At 41.5% G+C, this 26,684-nt stretch overlaps 2 protein-coding genes across 6 annotated transcripts in view; one reads left to right on the top strand and one right to left on the bottom strand.

The window, feature by feature from the left end:
* Positions 1-30: 30 nt before the first annotated feature.
* DCTN5 (dynactin subunit 5) lies at positions 31-26,176 on the bottom strand. Of its 2 annotated transcripts, none has more exons than XM_003418819.4 (6): positions 26,034-26,172; positions 25,234-25,302; positions 14,076-14,194; positions 10,658-10,769; positions 7,376-7,478; positions 31-1,398 (listed from the first exon to the last, which is right to left on the bottom strand). In XM_003418819.4, exons 1-6 carry the CDS (start codon positions 26,079-26,081, stop codon positions 1,301-1,303), a joined length of 549 nt encoding a protein of 182 aa, XP_003418867.3. In that variant the 5' UTR covers positions 26,082-26,172; the 3' UTR covers positions 31-1,300. The 2 variants fall into 2 exon arrangements, with proteins under 2 accessions (XP_003418867.3, XP_064151770.1); XM_064295700.1 differs by lacking the exon at positions 31-1,398 and adding an exon at positions 1,405-5,529 and having other exon boundaries at positions 26,034-26,176.
* Positions 26,163-26,684, top strand: part of PALB2 (partner and localizer of BRCA2) — a 29,162-nt gene continuing 28,640 nt past the window's right edge. For all 4 annotated transcript variants that reach the window (XR_002787890.2, XM_003418903.4, XM_010598452.3 and 1 more), the window contains exon 1: positions 26,163-26,478. Coding sequence is in view for 3 of the 4 variants with exons in the window: in XM_003418903.4 (XP_003418951.3) it covers positions 26,263-26,478 (216 nt within the window). In the remaining variant the exon portion in view is untranslated. The remainder of the gene's footprint in view (positions 26,479-26,684) is intronic.

Here is a 26,684-nt window from a genome sequence, read left to right as displayed (position 1 = left end):
TAAGGAAGACAGGCAACACTTTCAAAAGACTTCTTTCACGGATAACTGTTTTAATGTACAAACACGAAAGAAGGGACAAACCAGAAAGTCGTTTTACATTGACCTAGCAGTGATGACTACATACAGCTATACTGGCAAACCCTACAGCCGGATATTAAGAAGGTTCCTGCAAGGTTCTAACCTTCAAGACTGAACAGATCTACCCTATCTGTTTACAGCAGAAACAGACATTAAATGAGGCTAACCTCTTCAGCCCCTCACTTCTAAATCTTCCTTTTTAGGCCAAGCTCAGAGCAGAACCAGAAGGGTTGTGTGGCCAGAAGGAGGTGGTAAGAACAGTATTGGCAACTTTATTTAATCCTTGGGACCCTGTGTCCACAAGACAGTTCTAAAAGCCTCCAAAGTACATATGTGATTGAGTCCAAGAACAGATATTTTGGTCCGAACTGTGGGTTTTATGGCATAAACAGGGTGGGTTGAATGGTTCTAGCCAGAGAGTATCACAAGTGCTATGTCTTCAGTGGAATAAAACATGTATCACTGCCCCAAAATATTTTCAGACAAGGAGTGACTGCCAGACTAGCCTATCCATATGGGAGACTCAAACCTGGGACTTTGCAACATAGAATCTCGGGTGCTAAGGTCCCTCCTTTTAGTGAAGGCCAAAGACCCTACCACAGAATGCTAAAATCTCTTACTAACCACACTGGGGACAGCTAAGGTCATTTTGGGAAGAAGAGAAACACTAAACACCCCTCCCTTCAAGTTTTAGTGCCCATCAGGAATCTAGTTCTGAAGATTCACGAAGACTATATTCCAGGATTATGAGCGATGTAGCCACCAGCCAGTATGTTAGCAGCAGGAAAGCTGAGAGTGATCAGTGTGAGTGTGAGCTCACTGTGGGCTGCCTGAAGGCCATGAGAGCATACCAGCTACATAACCTCTCTGCTCAGACAAAGTGCTCCTGCTCGGCTGGCCTGTTTCAGGCAGGATCTACCCAGCCACAGGACCAACGGGCTGGGGCATCAGGAACGGGTGGTTCTGTGTTCCGAAGATAACGGTGTGAAGTGAATAAAGTTTAAGCACAGCATTTGGAGACACCTCCTCCAGGTGTTCTGTTACTAAATTTTTAAGAGCTTAGAGCCTTGAAGGATTGCAAAATTCTGAAGAATTAAAAAAAAAAAGGAGGGTAGGTAGGAGGTATCAAAGACATAAGAGCTCCTTGTAGGTGATGATTGGCTCACTTTGTTCCCAAGTTCATCTTAGAGCTCAAGCAAATTCAAGACACGAGGCAGAGATACTAGACTTGTGTCAGGGGCAAAAACTTCTGGTAGTAGCTCTTGGTGACGTCAATCATCAGCTCCTGGGTACACTCTGGGAGCTCCCCTGAGAAGAGTCCTGGGGAAAGAAAGACCCGGTCAACCAAGTGGAGCCATGGAAGGCTTGCAGCTCTGATTTCTTTTTAAACCCTTATAAGGTCGTTTTCTTTAGTCTTGAGTGTCTAAATGTTAGGTATCTATCTTCAGTACTAAGAGAATACTCTACTGACCACATCTTCTTGATGACGTGACTGTGTGTGTATAAAACAAATAATATGGTACCCAAAATAAAAATTATACTCCAGATAAGAGAGGTTAATATACTATTACATGATCTGAAGAGTTATGGATCTCTGGGTACATCTGAGGTTGTTCCAAAGAAAGACTTGTCCACCACCAGGATTCTGGTGTGACACCTACTGAGTGAGTCAAAGTGAGGGTACCCGTGGGGTACAAAACTGCCCTGCTGTCCATGCAACGAAGCTGAATCCAATGCCCAGATATGCAGATACAGAGACAAATCATGGAAGAAGAGTGGAACAGATGTGTCCTAACGAAAGACAAAAGACAGGGCAGTTATATTTAATAATTTCAGGGGATGAGGCACTCTCATACACTACCAGTGGGTGTGTACATTCATATAACCTTTTTGAAGCGTAATTTAGAAATACAGTGAAACCTATGAGAGCCGGAACTCTATGGGACTGCCTTGTTTTTCTGGGTCTCCCAAGTTTTCCACCTTTGACAGGGTGCAGTCTTCCCACTTTGCTATCACTTTCTATTAGTGGAAAATATTTTAGTTTTCCTTCTCTGACAAGTTTCCGCCTTATATAGGTTCCAACTTTCACAGGTTTTAATGTGCCTAGCAAAATTTAAAAGTTAATATGCTGGGACCTGACAATACAACTTCTAAGAACTTATCCCACAGCTAATCTTGCTCAATTGCACAACAGTGTGTGTACAAGTGTTCAATGCAGCAAAGATTCTAATGGTGACAAAGTACAATAATGATCTATTATACTAGGGGAGCCCTGGAAGTACAGTGGTTAAGTGTTTGGCTGCTAACCAAAAGGTTGGCAGTTCGAATCCACCAGCTGCTCCTTGGAAACCCTACAGGGCAGTTCTACTCTGTCCTATAGGGTCACTAGGAGTTGGAATTGACTCAGTGGCAACGGGTTTGGGTTTTTTTTTTTAATTTTTGGATCATACTAGCGGACTGATTAGATACACTGTGCTACATTTATGCAATGAAAAACACATAACCAGAACACATATAATGAGAATGTTCACCCACTGTGAAGAATGTAATCAATGTCACTGAACAACTTGTGTAGAAATTGTTGAATGGGAACCTAAACTGCTATGTAAACCTTCACCAAAAACATAATGAAGTATTATGAAAAAAAAGAAATAAGGAAAACCCTATGGACCACCGTTCTACTCTGACAGACATGGGATTACCATTATTCAAGACCAACTGGATGGCAGCTGGATTTGTAAGAACCTAGAAGAAGCCACCAGACTACATGTAGTGGAATTAATCTCTTTTTATATGGCCTTTCTAGCCATGGCTTTGTAACTCCCACAAAATGATTGGCTGGGACTATGCAAATTGAGTGACTTATGGTCTACTGGGAGCTCTAGTGGCATAGCCAATTGTTCGGCTATTAACCAAAAGGTCAGCCCTTCGAATCTACCAGTCGCTCCTTGTATAAACCCTATTGGGCAATTCTACTCTGTCCTATAGGGTTGCTATGAGTTGGAATGGACTTGATGGCAACGGGTTTGGTTTTCTGGGTTTTACAGTCTATTGAGGCGACTGGTCAGTTTGTGGTCCTGCTGGGTGGATCATGCCTTTAAATTGGTAAGGAGTAGACTTATATAAGGGCCAATCCCACAGAGGTTCAGGGGGACCTCACCACCATTAAGAAGAGTCTGGACAATTGATAAGCGGTAGCTTTGGTAAAGGGTAACACAGTACACAATACTGGGGAAGCCAGCACAACTTGTCGAAGGCAAGGTCATGGACACTCCACAGACACATCCAAGCTCCCTGAGGGACTAAATTGTTGGGCTGAGGATTGTGGGGACCATGGTCTTGGGGAACATCTAGCTCAACTGGTATAACATAGTATATAAAGAAAACGTTCTATATTCTACTTTGGTGAGTAGCATCTGGGGTCTTAAAAGCTGTGAGCAGCCATCTAGGATACTCCACTGATCTCACCCCTTCGGGAGCAAGTAATAAGGAAGAAAACTAAAGAAACAAGGGAAAGATTAGCCCAAAGGACTGATGGACCACATCTACCACAGACTCCACCAGACTGAGTCCAGTACAACTAGATGGTGCCTGGCTCCCACCACTGACTGCTCTGACAGGGATCACAATAGAGGGTCCTGGACAGAGCTGTAGAAAAATGTAGAACAAAATTCTAACTCAAAAAGAAAGACCAGACTTGCTGGCCTGAAAGAGACTGGAGAAGGCCTGAGAGTATGGCTCCCAAATACCCTTTCGACTCAGTAATGGAATCACTCCTGAGGTTCGCCCTTCAGCCAAAGATTGGACACGCCCATAAAGACTAAAGGGGTGCACAAGCCCTGGGGCAAGGACTAGAAGGCTGGAGGGGACAGGAAAGCTCGTAAGAGGGAATCCAAGGTTGAGAAGAGACAGTGTTGACGTGTCGTGGGGCTGTTAACCAATGTCATAAAACAATATGTGTACTGACTGTTTAATAAGAAACTAGTTTGTTTTGTAAACCTTCATCTAAAGTACAATTAAGAAAAAAAGAGAGACAGAAAAAAAAAAGAAGAGTCTGGAGCAGAGCACATCCTTTGGACCTGGGGTCGCTGCTCTGAGAACCTCCTAGACCCAGAAGAAAGAGCTGTAACACTGATGATGGCACAAGATGGTGAGAGACAGTAGTGGTGGGCTTGCCAGCTCACCAGGTGGGAGCTGAGCACCCTTGAGCAGGAGGCTTGTCAGTGGAGCTAAAAGAGCTGTTAACGTTGCTCCTTGGAAACTCCATGGGACAGTTCTACTCTGTCCTATAGAGTTGCTATGAGTCGGAATCGACTCAACAGCACTGGGATGGGTTATGCAGGGAAGAGGCCTGAGTGTGCCCTGTGCAGGAGTCTCCCCACGGCATGGCAGAGACACATGCCTCTGGGCAGGACAATTGCCAGCAGAGCTAAAAGAGCCATAATGCTTGTGAAGGGCAAGAGAGGCCCTAGTCTGCCCTGTGCAGGGGTTGCATGCCTCCCCCGCAAGCAGTGTGGCAGCAAGAGAGCCCCACAGGCCTGGGTAGCATGGCAGGAGTGGGCAGCACAGGCTAGCAAGGCCCAGTGGCAGAGCAGAAGCCTTGGGAACTGTGCAGACCCCCTGAGCCACATGGTGGTAGCTGGAGGCAGTGGTGACGTGAATTCAGCATCTGACCTGAACAATGGTGTGCCTGCCCAGTGACATAAAAATGGACAAGGGGAATTCTGGGGAGGGCAAGTGGTCCTCCTTGTGAGAATCTGCAGTTATTGTTTACTGTTTGCTTTGTATAAATAATAATAATGGCTTTCACTTTGCCAAAAAAAAAAAAAAATGTAACCATTAAAATGAATGGAGTATCTATACACTGATAAGAAAAAATTTCCAAGACATGTTGTTAAGAAAGGAAGTTTTATAACAATTTAGAGTGTGGTATAGAGAATGTGATTCTGTTTATATAGGCATTAACAGTTCATATATCCATATTATATATACCCCTCTCCCCATATTTTCGTGTACATACATACAGCATGTACGACAGGATAGAAAAAATAGTCTAAAAAATACAAAATTCTTATAGACACCCTTTGCAAATTAGCTGCTCGTGTTAGACTTGCAAACATATGTTGGGTCTGCATAATATTTAACATGTTTTTAAAAATTAGTAGCCAACATTTATAAGTTCTGAGATTTCACATAAAAATTCAGATTTTTAGTTCCTCTTAAAACATTAGAAGATCTCAAAATTCTTAGATGGCTATGACAGCTACTACTTCGTTCATTCACATTATCTTCCTGGCTCCTGTAGGCATCTGAGTTTTTGGCTCCTGACCCAGATTCCTCCGGGATGGTTTGCCTTTCATTTTGTTGGATGACTCAATTTCATGCTGTGCTGCCTTCCCAAAATGTGCCAGTTTTCCTGCAACCCTATGTCTCTGTATTAAAAAATGGGGGCTGCCAACAGCAGTATCCAGATGGTTAGCATTTGTTTGTAAAACTACAGAACATAAACATGGGGAATATCCTGGCACATGGGAAGTACAAAAACCACTGGACACTAAATAACAAGGGGTCTTAGGTGCTACTCAAGGCTTTCCCGCTTTCTGCCACCTCTGACAGCCCGAGCTCTCTAGGCCTGTTTCCTCACTCATGGAGCTTGAATTCTTCATCATAATCTCCAAAACTGTGTTTATTTGGTTTGAAAAGGCAAGTTGTGCTTCCCTGCCTGCTGCCATTAATGCTCAACAACCATTGCTTCTAATAAACTTGAATAAGTTTCTCAAAGACAACTAAGATATTTCTCTGGCAATATCCATCTCACCTCAAATCTGCTTGCCTGACAATTACTTAAAACAATCACTGGGACTGTTCTGGTCCAGCACTTGCTGAGAACAGCTAAACTTTTCCATAGTCTGAACCCACCATGGGGAGAATCGGGAGCCCTGGTAGCAAAGTGGTTAAGTGCTCAGCTGCTAACTGAAAGGTCAGTGGTTTAAACCCACCAGCCACTCTGTGGAAGAAAATACCTGGCAATTTGCTCCATAAAGATTAATAGCCTAGGAAACCTATGGGGCAGTTTCACTCTGTCATAAAGGGCCACTGTGAGTCAGAACTCACTTGATGGCATACGACCACAATAACAAACAACATGGGAAGAATTACTAAACAAAAGTCTCTTCTTCCTCTCTGCAAAAGCAGAGATGCATGAAACAACGTAACGGCCAATTTCCTCCCTAAAGAATTTGAGTAATGAGTCTGTACATCTTTGCAACTCAAATTCAATGATCTGAGTGATTAGATTTTTTTAATTGGAAAAATAATTAAATCCCCCAGTGGCAGATATCAAATCTATCAAATCTCTCTCTTCCTATCATTCTCCATCTGTGAATTTGTAAATGTGACTCTGTACACCCTACATGATTTCAACTGTGTAAAACAATATGTAGAAGAAAAGAGACTGTTAAGAAAAATGAGCCAAACAGTAGCAGTAGATGTCCTGGGCTGGGGATGGAGACTGTGGGATTTTCTTCCTCCTTCTGGTTTTCAGGGTTTCCCAAGTTTTCTGGGATCTGCATGTGTTACTTTAGTTTCCCCCCATGGTTTGTAATTTGGAGCTCTGAGCGGGGTTGGGGTGGAGGAGCTTTACCTGTGGGCATCTGCTCAGCCAGGGCTGAGAGGCAATGCATTTGCTTCTGTCAGGTGCCCCAGGGGAATCCTGAGTCTCAAACCATCTTTTATGTTTACTTTTCAATTCGGGGATTCCTCATCCAATGTGAGGGAAAGTCCATAGCTAGAATTCTCTAGAGACGACTTCTTTTTCCACCCAGAGCCCAGGCCAAGAGAGACAAGCTTCCTTGTACTTCCCCTATGCTGGTGGGAAGATTTATTCTACATTAACCTTTTATTGACATCTTCAAGGTACTAGCTGTATTAGAGGATCTCAGCTCAACTCTCTGCCATGTGTGGATTCAAGGCTTTACCTACCATCCCTACATGAATACCAAACCCTAAACCACCCGATCATAAAGATGGCATCATCACCCAGGCATGCTTACAGCTTGGGTTTAGTTTCCTTTTTTTTTTTGACCCTTAGTAGTTTTCTTATTTTCTTGTGACCCAAATTATGCATTTTAAAACATATTTGTTATATTTTAGATAATATTTCTAGGTTCTTTTTAGCAACAGAATTTTTAAGTTAACTAGACCAACATATTATTAGAGACAGAATCATGCATTATTTTGTGATAGAAAATAAGCTTGAGTTTTAAAGAGTTTTAAAATAGTCTACATCCAAAGTTACCTGGGCAGCCTGAGAAGACGGTGAATGGTGGGACCACAGTTTCTGGGGGTAATACTGTGTTGTCAAGAATTTTGCAACAGTCTTTCAAAACACACCGGCGTCCCTGAAATTAAAATGTTAATAAGAATGTCACCAACGTCACTGAATTGTACATGTAGAAACTGATAAATTGGTGCATGTGTGTACATTTTGCTGTGCATATTGCCAACAACCACAACAAAATTTTAAGAAATTTTTTAGATGATGTTAATAGGAACCAAAAAAAAAACCTGTTGCTGTCGAGTTGATTCCAACTCATAGTGACCCTATAGGACAGAGTAGAACTACCCCACAGAGTTTCCAAGGAGCGCCTGGTGGATTTGAACTGCCGACCTTTGGTTAGTAGCTGTAGTAATTAACCACTACGCAACCAGGGTTTCCGTTAATAGGAAATAGATCAGGAAATGGAAGTCAAAGTTGTCTAGTTTCCTGTGTGGAAGGCTATTTTGTATCTTCTCCATTCATGATATATGACAGCCAGAAAAAGCAACAAGAAGCTTGGCCACAATCCCCTGACCAGGAGGAGGAGGCAGAGGTGTGTGTGTGTGTTTATGTGCACATTTGGCGGAGAGGGGTTGTATGACAGGGACAGTTCGGGTTATCCTAGGCATTACAGACTATGTGAATTTTGATCTTCCAAGAGTTTTGCTTAATTTTCTTTTTTACTTCTTTTAGTGGATACTTGTTGTTTTGCGTTCCCAATATCCTTGCCCTTTCTTCTGATAATAGAGCCTACATTTTCCTTGAGGAACCACCCTATCCCTATCTGAGTCCATGTGCTTCACCCCCCATCCTGCACTGCAACACACATGCCTGGCCACAGCAATTGGTTTAGGGTATCAACATATGAGCCGATATTAGTCTGATGAATCTCAACCTCAGGCTACTGCTGGAACTACTAAAAAAAGCAGCTCTTTCCACTGAGGTTTCTAGAGGATGCAACAGAAACCTAGAACAGCCATCTTGTTCCCAGGAAGAAAAAAACCTGCCTGAGGGTGAGCTTCCCAGGGGAAGGCAGAAAAGGGGTGGAGAGTAATTCTCATGGCCTCAAGGGTTTGCTTGCTCTTTTGTCAAGTCTAACTTGAAAAGGCCTGACAAATTCATTTGGACATGAAGTTATTATTCATCCATTTGTTCTTCCACAGGCAAGCATTTATCATTTGAAGGTTTGGGCTAAACCTTATGCTTGACCTTACCCACTGTCATCACTTTTCAATGAAATGAGGTCTGGAAGACTCATTTGTTTCATGAGTTAAGGGAAAGGAGAGGCTTCTGTATACACTTCAAAGCTGTGCTCCAGACTACTTGCTGAGAAAATGAAAGTTTCAGTCTTTATTGGCTGAGTTTATATCACCCGGGCCTATAAGCTCATTTGTGTTCTGGTTAGACGATCTGATAAAATGTGCCAAAAATGTGGAAATCTTAACAAATGCCGGGAAAATGCTAACCTGTCCAGACCTCAGGTTTTACCAAAAAACATGAATGACACTTTGATACGGTTATGTTCAAATTTTCCCCATTATTAAATACCCAAATAATATGTATTTCCAGGAAAGGCAGACTGCCAAACAAAGTTTTGTAAAAATCTTGTACCTCAAAGGTCTGAATTTTGTAAGTGGCTGACTAAGTTGTCTCCAGCGTGTGGATAATAGCTTTGGCACTATCTGACAACATCCTTAGCTCAGAATAAAGTTAAGGTTACAACTCATCAATCCTCCTCGGTAATCCTTCCACAGATTACCTGATCTTGGCAATTTCAAAAATATGGCAGTTAGCCATCTCCCAGTGACCCCTCACCCCCAAATTAATATTAGCTCAAAGATATCCTTATGATGTCTGAGCTCCTGATAGCTTAGACTAAGGGGCAGTGAGCAAAAGGAGACAGAACAAGTTGCTTAAGGCATGATACACACACAAATAAGGATTTCTGAGACAAAGAGCCCTGGAAAAGAACTGCAGAAATAATCTTTTCACTGTGTATCACCAGCCACCACACAGTCTGGAGGCACCCACTCTGGCCACTAGCTGGCCCTTCTGCCCACTCAGAGAAATGATGTTTAACTGGGTTTCAGAAGCATTCTGGGTAGACTGATAAATTAAATAGCAGCAAAAAAAATTAAAAAAATGCAGGTGCTTCTTAGGCATGAATGGATTGGCAATAGCTGAGGAGGTAAAAAGCTCATTTGCATTTTCATTCCTCCCTGGAGAACTTTCTAGAGAGGAGTAAAGAACTCTTGCTTCTATTACTGCATATATCTCCTTGAAGAAGGCCTGGTGGTGCAACGGTTAAACACTCAGCAGCTCACCGAAAGACTGGTGGTTTGAACTCACCCAGTGGGTCTGTGGGAGAAAGACCCGGCAACCTACTTCTGTAAAGATTACAGCCAAGAAAACCCTATAGGGCAGTTTTACTCTGCCATGTGGAGTCGCTATCAGCCAGAATTGACTGAACGGCACCCAACAACAACAATATATACTTGTGCAAGTCATTTAGCATCTCTGAACCTTGGTTTCCTCATCTGTGAAAGGGGACGTAAAATCAAACCTGTAGGGATGTTGTCAGGATTAAAGATAACAAATGTAAAACTTGTATCACAAATAACAGTGCCTATTATTATTGTTAACAGCCCTGGTGACACAATGTTTAAGTGCTTGGTTGCTAAACAAAAGGTCAGTGGTTCAAACCCACCAGTCACTCTGCAGGAGGCAAGACCTAGTGGTCTGCTCCCATAAAGATTCCAGCCTGGGAAACCCTATGGGGCAGTTCTACTCGGAATTGACTTGACAGCACATAACAACAATTATCATTGCTTGTTATGATTTTTCTTCAGGCTTTTGGGGAATTCTGATTAACACCTACAACTTCACCTATCCAAGCATTAATTAGACTACCTCATAGGATGCTATAGGAAGGCTTTTGTGTCATGGGAAAAGTTGGACTCTAAAAGAGTCTTCTCATCTGCAAATCAGGATAATAACAGTACCTACCATCTTTGGATGGCTGTGAGAATTAAATGAAATAATTCAAGGCAAGAGTTTATCACATAGATGAGGTTCAACAAAGGTTAGCCATTATTATTAAAGCTAGAGAAAGCTCCAAGTCCAGCAAGAAAGACCCAAACTCCAGAAGACTGGAAACTACTCCTACTCTGCCTGATCAGAGAAGCAGAGTCCTACTGATGTGAGGGAAGGAAGCTAGAGGGAAGTGAGGCTGTTTAGCCAGCCGAGAGTCGCCATACTCACAATCACACAGTTCTTTCCAACATGAACATAAGAGCCAATCTGAGCTGCGTTGACCACACAATCTTCCTCAATAAAGACATGGTCCCCAATATGTAAAGGAAAGAAAGCAACTCTAGAGAAGGAAAAGAGACGAACAAACAGAGTCAAGGTAATATACTTTTGGTCAAGAATTATTTAAGTACAGTTCATAATCTCAACTTCCTCATCTTAATAAGACTGTTCCTAACCCTGCCGTCAAGTTGATTCCGACTCATAGTGACCCATAGTGACAGAATAGAACTGCCCCATAGAGTTTCCAAGGAACTCCTGGCGGATTTGAAACTGCCAATCTGTTGGGTAGCAGCTGTAGCACTTAACCACTACACCACCAGGGTTTCCAAGACTGTTCCTAGCAAGGAAAAAAATCCTCAGACTAGAGAAATTCTAATATTGGAAGAGATAACGAGACTACTAGCTCAAAATCATTAATATTAGACCAAAGACATGTACCAGGAAACTGCAAGAAAGAAGTGGTAAGACCTTCAAAGCTAAAAATAGCAGGCCCTAAATGAAAAGTAATGGATGTTTGCTGATTCCTGCTGCCCTTGAAAATATTCACAGATCACATTTTTAGAAATCTACTCTATATTGTCTCAGAGGACTGACATCAGGTTCATGGGCTCTAAGTTCCAGCTCCCAACATTCTGAAAATTTATTTATTCACCAATTATATTAAGTGTGAACTACATGCCAGACTCTACCCAAAAGTTAGGAATACAATGGTGAACAAAAGACAAAAATCTCTGCTCTTGAGGAGCTTACAATTTAGTAAAGAAAAGAGAGATTAAACAAATTATTATATAAGTAATTAGTTATAATTGATATAAGTGGTATAGAAAAGAAATACCAGGTTTTGAGAGGGTATAACAAGGAGGATTTACCCAGAATGGGGGTTTGTGGAAAGCTTAATTGAAAGTAACATTTAAGCCAAGACTTGAAGGATGTGAGAAGTTAGCAGGCTTTCTCCAGATTTTTGACATTGTTCCCATTCTCTGGGATTCCTCAAATGTCACTGCGTTTGTGATCACATTCACAAGTAATTTCAGGTCCTTGGGATGTAGAACCAATATAAAGCAGCTATATGCTTACTGGAGCACTGGTCGCACAATGGTTAAGAGCTCAGCTGCTAACCAAAGGGTCAGCAGTTTGAATCTACCAGCTGCTCCTTGGAAACCCTATGGGGCAGTTCTACTCTGTCCTATAGGGTTGCTACGAGTCAGCATTGATGCCACACCAATGGGTCTGGTTTTTTTATATGCTTACTAGCCCTTTTCAGTCCTGTGTTCTATTCTGTCAGGAGTATTTTGTCCGAGATGGATATTCTATCCATTTTATAGATATGGACCTATAATTTATTTAAATCTTTCTTAATGCATTAATATTTCTAGTCTGTATCCCATGTGCAGCACTGAATTCCTTAATCTCACCAGTGTCTACAGCAGTACTGCTAATTCTTAATTTTAAATTAGAATTTCCAAATTTATAGTAGTTCTGGTTCTGGATATGCAGAGGTGAAAATCCACAGTCACCTTTTATTCATGTGTTACTATTTACACTTTTGTGTCTACATATCTTTCACATGGACTATTCCTACCTAAGTATCCGTCCATTTACCAGTAAACCTCTTGTTCATTCTTGTTGACCATATCCAGCCCAACAGTGCCTTTGTCACAAGGTCATCTCAAGAACTTTAGCAGAGTAACAGCCACTGTAGGAAACCACAAAAGGTACCACGTTTTCTGGTTTGGCCCCAATAGCCTTCTGAGCTAATGAGCAAACATTTTCATGGGAATGATTTACAATGACTCCCTGATCCAATTCCCAGATGTAACAGGAAGCCTGGAGTCCAACATCATCCAACACTGTGGGATTATTTCTACATGATATACTTCTAAGTTTCCTTAAAACCCACATAGAGCAAGTATTACAGTTAGCCTGAATTAGCTGCTCCCTTCTCTATGCTTCCATGGCTAACTGTGCTCATATCCTGTGACAGCACTGATTACATTATATAACTATCCTGTTTCTACCCCTAGGTTTTGAGAACCTTGAGGACAGGTACACTGTTTATCCATCTTTACATGCCCAGTTTATGGCCCAGTGGCTGGCATAAAGTACTAAATAAATATTTGCTGAATTAATGTAAGAGATGCAGACTGTGCCATGGGTAGGAACCAGGAGGACAGGTTAGCCAAGGAGGAGAGAGGCAAAGAGAATACTACCACAGCAGACATCTTGGTCAGTTCTCCTTTCCATGTCCTTTCTTGGACAGTCCTTATTCCCACTGAGGGGTCATTAGGCCTGACTTAACCCTGCCCTTTGGGTCACGGCTTTTTACACCAGGGGTGGGTACTTTACTCAAGTTGAGCCAATCAGATCCCCTCTCCCAAGAATTTGGAACTGAGACATAAGAACTCCAGTTGGTGTCTGTTAAAAGTCAAAATGGAGAGCTGATGTAAATAAGGGGCTGAGATAGCAAGGTTGGCTCCATGAACAAAAGGGCCAGACAGAGCCAGCCTGAGAAAGAGGAGAGCGAAGCAGAAGTACACAGAGGATAGGTAAGAAACAGTATAATCTCAGAGACAGAGAAAGGTAGAGACAGAATAGTTGACTTGATTCTAGCTAACAATCTAGTTCCAGGTTCTAGTCCCTGGTGAGGCCCGGCTCCTTTTTCTACCCTTAGGTTCCACCAAGTACGCCTGTGTCTCTTTGATCAGAGCCCTCTTTGTTGTTGTTGTTTTTAAATAATATTTTACTGTGTTTTCGGTGAAGATTTACACAGCAGTTTAGGTTTCCATTCAACAATTTCTACACATGTTGTTCAGTAACATTGGTTACATTCCTCCCAATGCATGAACAATCTCATTTCTACTCTGGTTGTTCTATTTCCATTAACCCAGTTTCCCTGTTCCCTTATAGTCTCATCTTCATCTTAAAGTAATACGTTGACTGTTTGGTCTCATACAGGTGATTTTTTAAAGAAGCACAGTACTTATGGCTGATATTCATTATACTGTGAGCCAACTTGTTATCTAGCTACAAGGCAACCTCAGGGGTTAGTTTTGGTTCAAGGTTTGAAGAGTATCTCAGGACAACTGTTTTGGGGAGTCCTTCGGTCTCAATCAGTCTAGTAGGTCTGGTTGTTTTTTTTTTTAGAGCCCCCTTTGCTTTTGCTAGCTTAAGTAGCTTCTGTTTCTGGCAAGCAACCATCCCAGACTAAGACAACCACCTTCAGAGTTGCGCTCATTATGGTGAATTCTTACCCAGTGCCCAAACAACAGGCTAGGGCCTGCTCATTATACTACAACTAAACACATGGGTAATACCTTCTGTAGCAGCATCTTCCCCAAGACTGAATCAAGGCAATTACATTACACACCCTTTGCTGAATTTCTTGAATGGTGGCCTTATGACACTACGACTTTTCACAACACAATGGCGTCCAACTCTTACGTTTGCCAGATCCCCTCGGATAATACAGTCATTCATCACGATGGTCTGTAAAACAAGCACATTTAAAAAAATTACTAACAGCCTAAAACAACAACAAAAAAGAATACTCAACAACACACTGATTGAAAGTTATGTTATGATCCAGCAAGTCACATGTTTTGTCAAAAGAGAAAACTTGTAAGGTAAAAAGAATTGTCCTCATGGCACTGACTGTAGAATGTTAGAGATGTTCCCAGTCATCAGAAGCTTTGCTCTTAGCCTCCACCAGAATGAGTCGAGCATAACTAGATGGTGCTAGGCTACCACCACCAACTACTTTGACAGGGATTACAAAAGAGAGTCCTGGACAGAGCTGGAGAAAAATGGAGAACAAAATTCAAACTCACAAAAAAAGACCAGACCTACTGGTCTGACACGGACTGGAATATGAACCCCAGACACCCCTTTAACTTAGTACTGAAGTCACTCCTGAGGTTCACCCTTTAGCCAAAGATGAGACAGGCCTATAAGACTAACAACACACATAGATCAACCATGTACATGAGACTAAACGGGCCTACCAACCTAGGGGCAAGAATGAGAAGGCAGGAGAGGACAGAAAAGCTGGATGAATGGAAATGGGGAACCCAAGGTTGAGAAGCAGAGAGTGTTGACACGTCATGGGATTGGCAACCATGTCCCAAAGCAGTATGTGTGTTAATTGTTTAATGAGAAACTAATTTGCTCTGTAAACTTTCACCTTAAGCACCCCCCCTCCAAAAAAAAGCAGCAGCAGCTTTGCCCTTAATATTCCAAACAGGACTCACTGAACAAACAAACCTTGACTGAGAGCACCTGAAGCAGACCTAGTTTACGCACTTTCTTAGATTGACTCGGAAACCCTGGTAGCATAGTGGTTAAGAGCTATAAAGGCTAATCAAAAGGTTGGCAGTTTGAATCCACAAGGCACTCCTTGGAAACCCTATAGGGCAGTTCTACTCTGTCCTTTAGGGTCACCGTGAGTCGGAACCAACTCGATGCCAGGGGGTTTGGTTTAGTTTGGGTTAGATTCGCTCAGCACCACCTGCCTCCTAAGTCTTAGCTGCTTGCTCAGTGAGAGTCCTGGTTGTACCTACCTTTGTCTTATTTATCTAGTGATGCTATAAAAGAAATACCACAAGTGGATGGCTAACAAATGAATTTATTCTCTTTCAATTGAAGAGGATGTAAGTCTGAATTCAGGGCGCCAGCTCTAGGGAAGGCTTTCTCTCTTGGCTATGAGGAGAAGGTCCTTGTCTCCTTTCAACAACTGTGGGCCCAGCATTCCTTGGAGATCTCCACGTTTCTGGGCATCAAACTTCCCCTGGGTCTAGGAGGTTCTCTGCGCAGGGATCCCTGGTCCAAAGGATGAACTCCACTCCTGGCTCTTCTTTCCTGGTGGCGGTGAGGTCCTCTCCTCCCTGCTCATTTCTCTCTCCTTTTATCTCTCGTAAGATAAAAGGTATGTGTCAAGCTATGGTGTGGCTGGAGGAAGGGTGTGGCTTGAGAAAGGGTGGTAACTTGAGTAAAGGTGGTGACTTGAGTAGGGGTGGTGACTCAAGATACACTCCACACTAGTCCTGCTCATTAACATATAAAGGGTAGGATTTATAACACATAATCATGGCCTAGCCAAGGTGACACATATTTTAGGGGAACACAATTCAATCCACGACACCTCCTAACACCACTGACTATCTTCAATTTCATGCTCCCAGAGGTGTACCCACTGAAGCTGTTTCCTCCTCCAACTTCTAGACTCAAATCAACTGCTACAATGCCAGGTGTGGGACCTGGCTTCCCAAGAGATGGCCTGGTGGGACTGAGTAATACAACCAAGACGTTTTGGGGGGATTAATGCCCCATATTTGGTAAACAGTAGGCATTCTAGAAATGTCTGTTGAGTAAATGGGGTAAAGAGTGTATAAAGATGAGAGGCAAATGGCTGAAGTTGCAGCTGAAAAAGCAAGCAGAGACTAGATTAGGAGGAACTATGTATGCTAAGCAAAGAAGCTCAGATTTTTTTTCCTAGATGACATGATGAATCAACATAAGATTTTAAACAGAGGATTAGCACAAATGAATTTTTGTTTTAGAGTATTACTCTGAAAGCAGTCTGGAGTACAAATGGAGAAGGCAGGTGGAGAGAAAGCGAACCCTTAGGTGATTGCAGTCGATCATGGTAAAAATAGATATGAGCCTTATCTAAGGCAATGGATGTGTAGGTGGGAAGGAGAGAAAAATAGGAGGTAGATGAATCTGTCTGAAGCCTCTAGATCTAAGTATCGGTTTGGAGAAAATACAGGGATGAAGATCATATTAAACAGCACCATGTAGATACAACCAGCCAACGTAGAAATAGGAAAATGCTACAGGACAAGTGATCCAGTTTCTTCAGTGTATCAATCACGTGGGGAGAAAAAGAGGGTAGAGAAAGAGAACTGTTACAGATTAAAAGAGATTTAAAAGGCTTATCAACAAAATGCATGTGGGTGTGACCTTGTTTGGATCCTGGTTTGAACAAATCAACTATAAAAAGACATCCTTAAGGTAACTGGAAAAACTGACCATAGACTGAGTATTAGATGATATTAGGGAATTGCTATTTTTTTTAATGGCATAATAATGGTATTATACTCTTTTTTGTTTTTTAAAGTCTTTAATGACTAGTGATACTTATTGAAGTATTTATGGGTGAAATACGATGTTTGTAATTTGCTTTAAAATAAAATAGGTCTGGGTTGGGGGAGGATACAGAGATGAAACAAGAAAGTCAGAATACTGCTAACTGTAGAAGCTGGTGAAGGAATGTGTGGGGATTCATTACATTATTTTCTCTACTTTTGTACATATATTTTTTTAAAGTTTCATAATAATCCTGCTCAGTTGTATGAGTTGGAATCAACTCAACAGCAATGGGTTTTGTTTTATAATAAGGAATAAACTACCAATCTATCGCTATATGTATCACAGATAAATCTTCAGACATTATGCTAAGTCAAAGAAGCCTGATGCAAAAAGTACATGATTCCAATTATATAAACCCAAGGCTGTAGAGTTGATTCCGACTCATAGCAACCCTATGGGACAGAGAGGAACTGCCCCATAGGGTTTCAAAGGTTGTAATCTTTAGGGAAGCAGACTGCCACATCTTTCTTCCGAGGAGTGGTTGGTGGGTTTGAACAACTGACCTTTTGGTTAGCAGTTGAGCACTTTAATCACTGTGCCACCTGGGCTCCTTTTCCAGTTATATGAAACTCTAGAAAACACAGAACTAATCGAAATTAGTTCAGGTCAGTGGTTGCCTGGGGCGAAGGGTGGGAGAAGGACTGACTGCAAAGGATTGTGGTGGAGGTTGCACATATGGACATGTTAGTCAGAACTCATGTAACTGCATACTTAAAATGGGTACATTTTATTGCATGTAAATTATATCTCAATAAAGTGACTCTCTTTAATGTTCCATAATAAAATATATATATATATATAAAAGGAAGATAATTAAGATGACTTTGCCATTGTTTGAACATCGAAGGTAAGAGAAGTTTAGGACGGGACAAGCAGTTCCGGGGATTAGGTAACAAAATCAATTTTGAAGTGCTGAATTTGAAGCATCTTTGGGATACCCAACAGGCAGTTGTAAGTAAAGGTCTGGAGCGGAAGACAGGAGACCAGTATCGAGATTTGGGTGAGGTTTGAAATTCGATAAACTAGCCTGCACACTAGGCTCTGAGAAGACGCTGAAAAGAAACAGGCTCGTACCTGGAAGAGCTTACCAGTCTCACCGGTACATGTTCGATCTTTAAACCTTCACACAGGTTGCTGATTATCAAATATTACAGCCCCTCTTCAGACGTCAGCTTCTTTAAGCTTAAAAAAAAAGCTGCCGTAGGGTCGGCTTCAACTCAGGGCAGCCCCGCGTGTCAGAGCAGAACTGTGCTCCGTAGGGCTCTCAGCGGCTGGTTTTTCCGAAGTAGATCGCCAGGCCTTTCTTCTGAGGAGCCTCTGGGTGGACTCAGACCTCCGACCTTTCTGCTAGCTGCTGAGCATGCCAACCGTTGGCACCATCCAGGAGAGATGTCTAGTTCCAGTATGCGCTTCTCTCATCTGAGATCCTTAATTTACTGATCATTGTTTTCAGTTCTATGTTTCCATTTGCCATGAGAGAAAGTGATTTCCTTTTCTTTTGAAAAAGAACATAATTCCAAGAGTGCTTAATGTCTGGTGATGGTTGTTTTACTTTTCTAAATTGTGTTTTGAATAGAGAATATCATCTTAATCTTCCACTTAGTCTACCCCTCTCATGTCCCTTCACAGTGCCAGGCTAGAGTCAAGCCCGACAGAGTCGTCTGTCCCCTCTAATTTCACCAAGCCAGTTCCCTTGGCTGTGGTTTCACTGAATAGTAGGCAGGAACAGTGGGAATGCGGGAATGGGAATCTCGTTCATGGATTTATGCACGTCCCTAATTACGTGGAGCCCTGATGGCAGTAGTTAAGGTCCGACTGCTAACCAAAACATCGGCAGTTCAAATCCACCACCTACTCCTTGGAAACCCTATGGCGCGGTTCTGCTCTGTCCCACAGGGTTGCTAGGAGTCGGAATTGACTCAAGGGCAATGGGTTTGGTTTTTGGTTTTAAAAAGATGATGAGTCATTTGGCTACCTTAAGAGAGTCATGGTTACACCCACTGTTTCACTGAATTTCTTCACTTTGACATTCAGAGCACTGGACAGAAATTACATTGTGTCAATTCATAATATAAGTCACTCGGTCAGTTTAAATTATACTCCAGCCAAAGAAAGCAAATGTATAAAAATTTAAGAAGTAAATGAAATCACAAGAAGCCAAAGAAATTTAGGAAAAATTTAGAATAAGAAGAACTGAGGATTCAAATCCTGGTTTCATATTACACATGAAGTGGAGCTGAAGAAGAGAAATTAGATTCAAAATAGAGGTGATGGAATGTTAAAATGAAAGTAGGTGGTTTACCATACAAAAATAAGTGTAATGTATCACATTAACAGAACAAATGGTGCTGGAACAACTGGATTTCTATATGCAGAAGAATGAAGTTGGATGCATCCCTCATATCATATATGAAAATTAATTCAAAATGGATCAGTGACTTAAATATAAGAGTTAAAAACCATAAAACTTTTAGAAGATAAAAGAGGAGTACAATTTTCAGTACCTTGTATTTGGCAATGGATTCGTATATATGACACCAAAAGCATTAGCAATAATAAATTAAACTTTTCAAAAATAAAAACTGTCGTGCACCAAAGAACATTATCATGAAAGTCAAGAGACAAACTACAGAATAGGACAAAATATTTGGAAGCCACATATCTGATAAAGGTTTAATGTTCAGAATGTATAAAGAATTCCTAAAACTCAACAACAAAAAAAACAAACAACCTAACCAAAAAATGGGCAAAGAACCTTAATAGACATTTTTCTAAAGATATACAAACGGTCTATAAGAACATGAAAAGATGCTCAATATCATTACCCATTAGAGAAATGCAAATCAAAACTGCAACGAGCTACTACTTCACACCTGCTGTTGTTTTTGCTGTTGGGTGCCATCAAGCCGATTCTAACTCATAGTGACCCCATGTGAGAGAGTAGAACTGCCCCACAGTTTTCTTGGCTGTAATCTTCACGGAAGCAGATAGCCAAGTCTTTCTCCTACAAAGTCGCTGGGTGGATCTGAACCACATTTTTGGTTAGCAGCTGAGTGCTTAATCATTGCACCACCAGGGCTCCTTTCATACCAGCCTGGATGGCTATTCATATATCAGCAGGGTCACCCATGGCAGACAGGTTTCAGGTGAGCTTCCAGACTGAGACAGAGTAGGAAGAAGGACCTGGCAGTCTAGTTCTGAAAAGAATTAGCCAATGAAAATTTTATGAGTAGCAGCAGAACATTGTGTGATATAGTGCTGGAAGATAAGCCCCCCAGGTTGGAAGGCACTCAAAATGCACCTGGGCAAGAGCTGCCTCCTCAAAGTAGACTTGATCTTAATGACATGAATGGAGTTAAGCTTGGGGACCTTCATTTGCTGATGTGGCATGACTCACAATGAGAAGAAACAGTTACAAACATCCATTAATAATTGGAACATGGAATGTACAAAGTATGAATCTAAGGAAATGGGAAATCATCAAAAATGAAGTAGAACATATAGACATTGCTATCCTAGGCATTAGCGAGCTGAAATGTACCAGTTAGTATCGGACATTTTGAGTCAGACAAGCATATGGTCTACTATGCCAGGAACGACAACTTGAAGAGGAATGGCATTGTATTCACTGTCAAAAAGAACATTTCAAGGTCTATCCTGAAGTACAACGTTGTCAGTGATAGGATAATATTCATACATCTACAAGGAAGACTAGTTAATACAACTATTATTCAAATTTACGAGCCAACCACTAAGTCCAAAGATGAAGAAATTGAAGATTTTTACCAACTTCTGCAGTCTGAAATTGATCAAATGTGCCATCAAGATGCACTGATAATTACTGCTGATTGGAATGTGAAAGCTGGAAATAAAGAAGAGGGACTGGTAGTTGGAAAATATGGCCTTGGTGACAGAAATGATGCTGGAGTTCGCATAACAGAATTTTACAAGACCAATGACATTGTCATTGCAAATACATTTTTTCACCAACATAAATGGCAACTATACACATGGACCTCGCCAGATGGAATACACAGGAATCAGATCGATTACATCCGTGACTATGGAAAAGCTCAATATCATCAGTCAGAATAAGGCCAGGGGCTGACTGTGGAACATATCATCAACTGCTCATATACAAGTTCAAGTGGAAGCTGAAGAAAATTAAAACAAGTCAAAGAGAGCCAAATTACAACCTTGAGTATATCCCACCTGAATTTAGAGACCATCTCAAGAATAGTTTTGATGAACTGAACACTAAATGACCAAAGATCAGACGAGTTGTGGAATGACACCAAGGACATCAAACATGAAGAAAACAATAGGTCATTAAAAAGCAGGAAAGAAAGAAAAGACCAAAATGGATGTCAGAGAGACTGTGAAACTTGCTCTTGAATGTGGAGTACCTAAATCAAAAGGAAGAAATGATGAAGTAAAAACTGAACAGAAGATTTCAAAGGGTGACTCGAGAAGACAAAGTATTATAACGACATGTGCAAAGATGTGGAGATAGAAAACCAAAAGGGAAGAACACACTCAGCATTTCTCAAGCTGAAAGAACTGAAGAAAAAATTCAAACCTCGAGTTGCAACAGCGAAGGATTCCACGAGGAGAATACTGAATGACACAGGAGGCATCAAAAGATGAAAGGAATACACAGAGTCACTACACCAAAAAGAATTAGTCAACATTCAACCATTTCAGGAGGCCGCATATGATCAGGAACTGATGGTACTGAAGGAAGAAGCCCAAGCTGCAGTGAAGGCACTGGTGAAAAATAAGGCTCCAGGAATTGACGGAATATCAGCTGGGATGTTTCAACAAACGGATGCAGTGCTGGAAGTGCTCACTTGTCTATGCCAAGAAATTTGGGAGACAGCTACCTGGCCAACTGACTGGAAGAGATCCATATTCATGTTTATTCCCAAGGAAGATGATCCAACCAAATGTGGAAATTATCAAACATTAGTGCCACACTCAAGCAAAATTTTGCTGAAGATCCTTCAAAAGTGGCTGCAGCAGTATATCAACAGGTAACTGCCAGAATTCAAGCCAAATTCAGAAGGGGACATGGAAGCAGGGATATCATTGCTGATGTCAGATGGATCCTGGCTGAAAGCAGAAAATACCAGAAAGATGTCTACCTGTGTTTTATTGACTATGTGAAGGCATTCCACTGTGTGGATCTTAACAAATTATGGGTAATATTGTGAAGAACTGGAATTTCAGAACGCTTAATTGTGCTCATGAGGAACCTGTACACAGATCAAGAGGCAGTCAAAGTTAGGAAAGGTGTGCATCAGGGTTGTATCATTTCATCATACCTACTCAATCTTATGCTGAGCAATTAATCCAAGAAGCTGGACTCTATGAAGAAGAGGGGGGCATCAAGATTGGAGGAAGACTCATTAACAACCTGCGATATGCAGATAACACAACCTTGCTTGCTGAAAGTGAAGAGGACGTGAATACTTACTGATGAAGATCAAAAACTACAGCTTTCAGTATGGATTACATCTCAACGTCAAGAAAATAAAAATCTTCACAACTGGACCAATAAGCCACATCATATTAAGTGGGGAAAAGATTGAAGTTGTTAAGGATTTCATTTTACTTGGATCCACAATTAACATCCATGAAAGCAGAAGTCAAGAAATCAAAAGATTCACTGCATTGGGCAAATCTGCTGCAAAAGACCTCTTTAAAGTGTTGAAAAGCAAAGATGTCACCTTGAAGACTAAGGTGCACCTGACCCAAGCCATGGTGTTTTCAATCACATCATATTCACATGAAAGCTGGACAGTGAATAAGGGAAGACCAAAGAAGAATTGATGTCTTTGAATGGTGGTGTTGGAGAAGAACACCGGAATATACCACGGACTGACAAAAGAATGAACAAATCTGTCTTGGAAGTACAACCAGAATGCTCCTTAGGAGCAAAGATGGTGAGACTACATCTCACATACTTTGGACACATTATCAGGAGGGATCAGTCTCTGGAGAAGAACATCATGCTTGGTAAAGTAGAGGATCAGCGAAAAGAGGAAGACACTCAATGAGATGGACTGACACAGTGGCTTCTACGATGGGCTCAAACATAACAATGATTATGAGGATGGTGCAGGACAGGGCAGTATTTTCTTGTACATAGGGTTGCCATGAGTTGGAACTGACTTGATGGCACCTAACAACAACAACAACAGGATGGCTATTATTTAAAAAAAGGAAAATAACAACTGCTGATAAGGATGTGGTGAAATCAGAACCCTCTACTGCTAGGGGGAATGTAAAATGGTGAAGTTGCTATGGAAAATAGTTTGGGGGTTCCTCAAAAAAATTAAACATAGAATTACCATATGACCCAGCAATTCCACTCCTGGGTATACACCCAAACAAACAGACAGCAGGGACTTAGATATCTGCACGTCAATGTTCACTGCAGTATTATTTACAATAGCCAATCAGCCCTATAAAATAATGAAGTTCTAGAACATGTTATGACATGGATGAGCCTTCCAAAAAAAATTATGCTAAGTGAAATAAGTAAGACACAGGAGGACAAGTACTGTATGATCCCGCTTACAGAAAAATATCTACAATAGGATTATCGACAAATATAGGTTAGGGTTACCATGGACTGGGGGAGAGGGGAATGAAGAAATAATAGATACAGAATCTCTGTTTGGGTTGATGAGAAAGTTTTAGAAACAAACAGTGGTGATGGTTGTACAACACTGTGAATAAATTAATGCCACTGAATTGTATACTTAAGAATGACTAAAATGGCAAGTGCTTTGTTACATATATTTTACCACAATGAAAAACATATGTATATATGGAGAAATTGCTCCAAGAAGTGAAAAAAAATAGAAAGGAAGAAAGTACCCATAAAGACTATGCAGGGAAGAAAATTATACCAAAGCAGAGACTGTTGTAGTACTTCACTGAACTCAACAATGGAAATGTTGATTGAACTCAACCATGGATAGGGCAGAGGCAGCAAAATGGATAAATAAGGACTCATCCAGTAAACATCCAGTAGTTTCTGTTTTATGTAGCCCACACAGCAGTTTTTTAATCATTTAAATTAAATGCTATTATTTGAATATTGGGATATTTTGCGCACACACACACACACACACACACACACAAAATCCAGATTTGCAGTTTCTTCTGAAAAAGTCAGAAGCTCTATATAGGTCTGTACTTCCACATGGCAACAATCAGCTTGAGCTTAGATAGGTCATGCATTCTCTAATTCACCAGTTCCCACTACTCTGTATTGTTCACATCCTGTCTTCTTCACTCATTTGATTCCTGTCTAACCCCACAGGCACTGTGATACCTGATATAAGAATTCGGGAAAACAGAATTGTCAAAATTTTGAAAGGAACGGGACTGGAAATGTAACAGCAAAAAACTGGAAACAACCTAGCTATCCATCAATAGAACAGTGGATAAACGGAACCTTATACAGCAGTGAGAATGCACAAATCACTGTCACATGTGACAACATGAATAAATCTTAGACACATGGAGTTGAGAATTATGACACATAATACAATATGTGTTTCTTACTGTCATTATTAAAATAATAGAGTGAAAAAAATAGGTTGCAGAAAACGAAGTAAAGCTAACCAATGTCTATTATTTAGGATACATATATATTTGGCAAAACCATTTTTGGAAAGTAATCATAAAACGAAATTCAGGAAAGTGGTTTCCTCTTGGAGGAAGGCAGAAGACAGAGAGAGGAGAGGAACATAAAGGTAATACTGTATTATTAAATGCAGGTAGTCCCCGACTTAGGACAGGGTTCCAATCTGATGACTCCTTCTAAGTCGGTTCTGATCTAAGCTGAATACCTCATTTTTTTTTTTTTTTTTTAGTTTTCCTTATTATTGCCTTTTATCAGTATCTTTATAAATGTGATCTTTATTTGTCTTTGGGAGTTGGAATCATTACATATAAACATCTTTGAGTGAACATCTGAGAATGATAACATCTGAATAACATGCTTCCTAAAGATAAGGTGTACCTCCCCCATCCAAAAAAAAGGATGCTCATAAGTGCTCTTTGTTATAACTCTAACACATTGTAAGCTGGGGACTACCTGTATTGATTATACTCAAGTTTTTCAGTTGGGTGGTGGGTTCACGAGCGTCGCCTTTATTTTTATGTTTCATAACTTCAATATACCACACATACTCTTTTGTGTGTACCAAATATCACCAATAAATGATTTTTTTTAAAAGAAAGAGAACTGGAAAATGTACAATAAATAGGAGACATGGCAACATTTTATCTGCCCTGCTAAAGTGTTATTTAGTGGGAAAAAAAGCAAAGGTGTACATCCTTGACCTGGCTTTGCCCCTTACCTTGCCATTGAGGACAATGTTCTGGCTTCCACACAGCACTGACTGCCGACTAACTTTGTTCCCAGATGCCTGAAAGGAACAGCAGAAAAGTAAGGTGAGCAAACCAGTTATGGGCTGCTGGTGCCATCAAGAAAGCTCATATTGGAGAGAAAAGAACTTAAAATGAGGGCCAGTCTACAACGGAATGAGTTCCCAATAACAAAAAAGCAAGGATGGATTAAGAAACTAGGGATCCGAGGAATGGATTCAGAATTTGGAAACTGTAGGTCTATAGCTTAGTAGCATCAGAGCAAGACATGGATTCAAACTGCTGTTCTATGCTTCCATTTTACAAGCCTAAAATGAGGACACTGATTGTACCAATATCGAAAAAATTGTGAGAATTCAACAAAATAGTAACACTGATTGATTGAGCACTTGCTGTTTCAAGCACTTTACACATATATCATTTACTGAGGATAAAGAACCTAATAGTCCTTAGCACAGAATAACAGATTAAGAAACGTTAACTTAAAAAAATAAAAAGGCCGGAAGCCGGGAGATGTTGGAAAGAACTTGGTTCTACCTTCCGGAAGGCACTTCATCTTTAAAGAAGAAAAGGAATAAATACAAAAAGGCTAAACTGGCCATAAAAAAAAAAAAAAAAACTGGCCATGCAAGGCACAAATAACAAAGCCAGGCCCTACGCGAAGCGTCACTAGGTAAGCCCAGACTAGCTGCCATAGGGACCCGGGGTGGGGCTGGGACTGGATGGGGACGGAGGCTCGCAAAGGGGAGGGCAGATGTCTGGACACGCGCACCGTTTCAATGTACTCAGACTTGTTGTAGAGCAGCTCGCCCAGCTCCATGGCTGACCACCTCCTCTGTGCAGCTCCGGCCCTTGTCAAAGTCTGTCTGACTGAGTTTCCGGCTACTTCCGGCTGCTCCTCCACTTCCGCTCTAGGTGGTCTCATCCACAGCTCGGCTATCCCCTAGGTGGCCCCGCTCCATTGCTCGGCACTTGCCATCCGCGCATGCGTAGGCTGAGCGATGGCTTTAATTGGCCTGATTGAGGGCGCGCCAAGCCCTTGGGGGCCAGCTGGTCTCGCGTTGAGGGTATCTCGGGCACCACATTTCTTAGCTAGGCGCCTCTGGGGCAAAGGGCCAGCCGGGCCCGGGGCTGGCGATCGCTGCTCTTTTCTTTCCTCCGCTGGCCCGATGGAAGAGCCTCCCGGAAAGCCCCTCAGCTGTGAGGAGAAGGAAAAGGTGCCGGGGGTGCGGGAAGGGCAGTCACAGGACTCTGATCGCCCCCCACCCCGCCCACCTCTCTCTTTCCCAGGCTTTTAGACTTGTCTCTGTTCCCTCTGCCGTACGAGGGTAGCAGTGACTTCTGACTTGTTTTCTCTTATGGTTGAGGGGGGACGGGGAATGAAAGTGTGTAGAAGAGCGCTGTACTCGCGTGGTGGCGTTTA

The sequence above is a fragment of the Loxodonta africana genome, chromosome 12 (genome assembly GCF_030014295.1).
Source record: "Loxodonta africana isolate mLoxAfr1 chromosome 12, mLoxAfr1.hap2, whole genome shotgun sequence".
NCBI lineage: Eukaryota > Metazoa > Chordata > Mammalia > Proboscidea > Elephantidae > Loxodonta > Loxodonta africana.
This window is presented reverse-complemented; position numbering and strand designations above follow the sequence as displayed.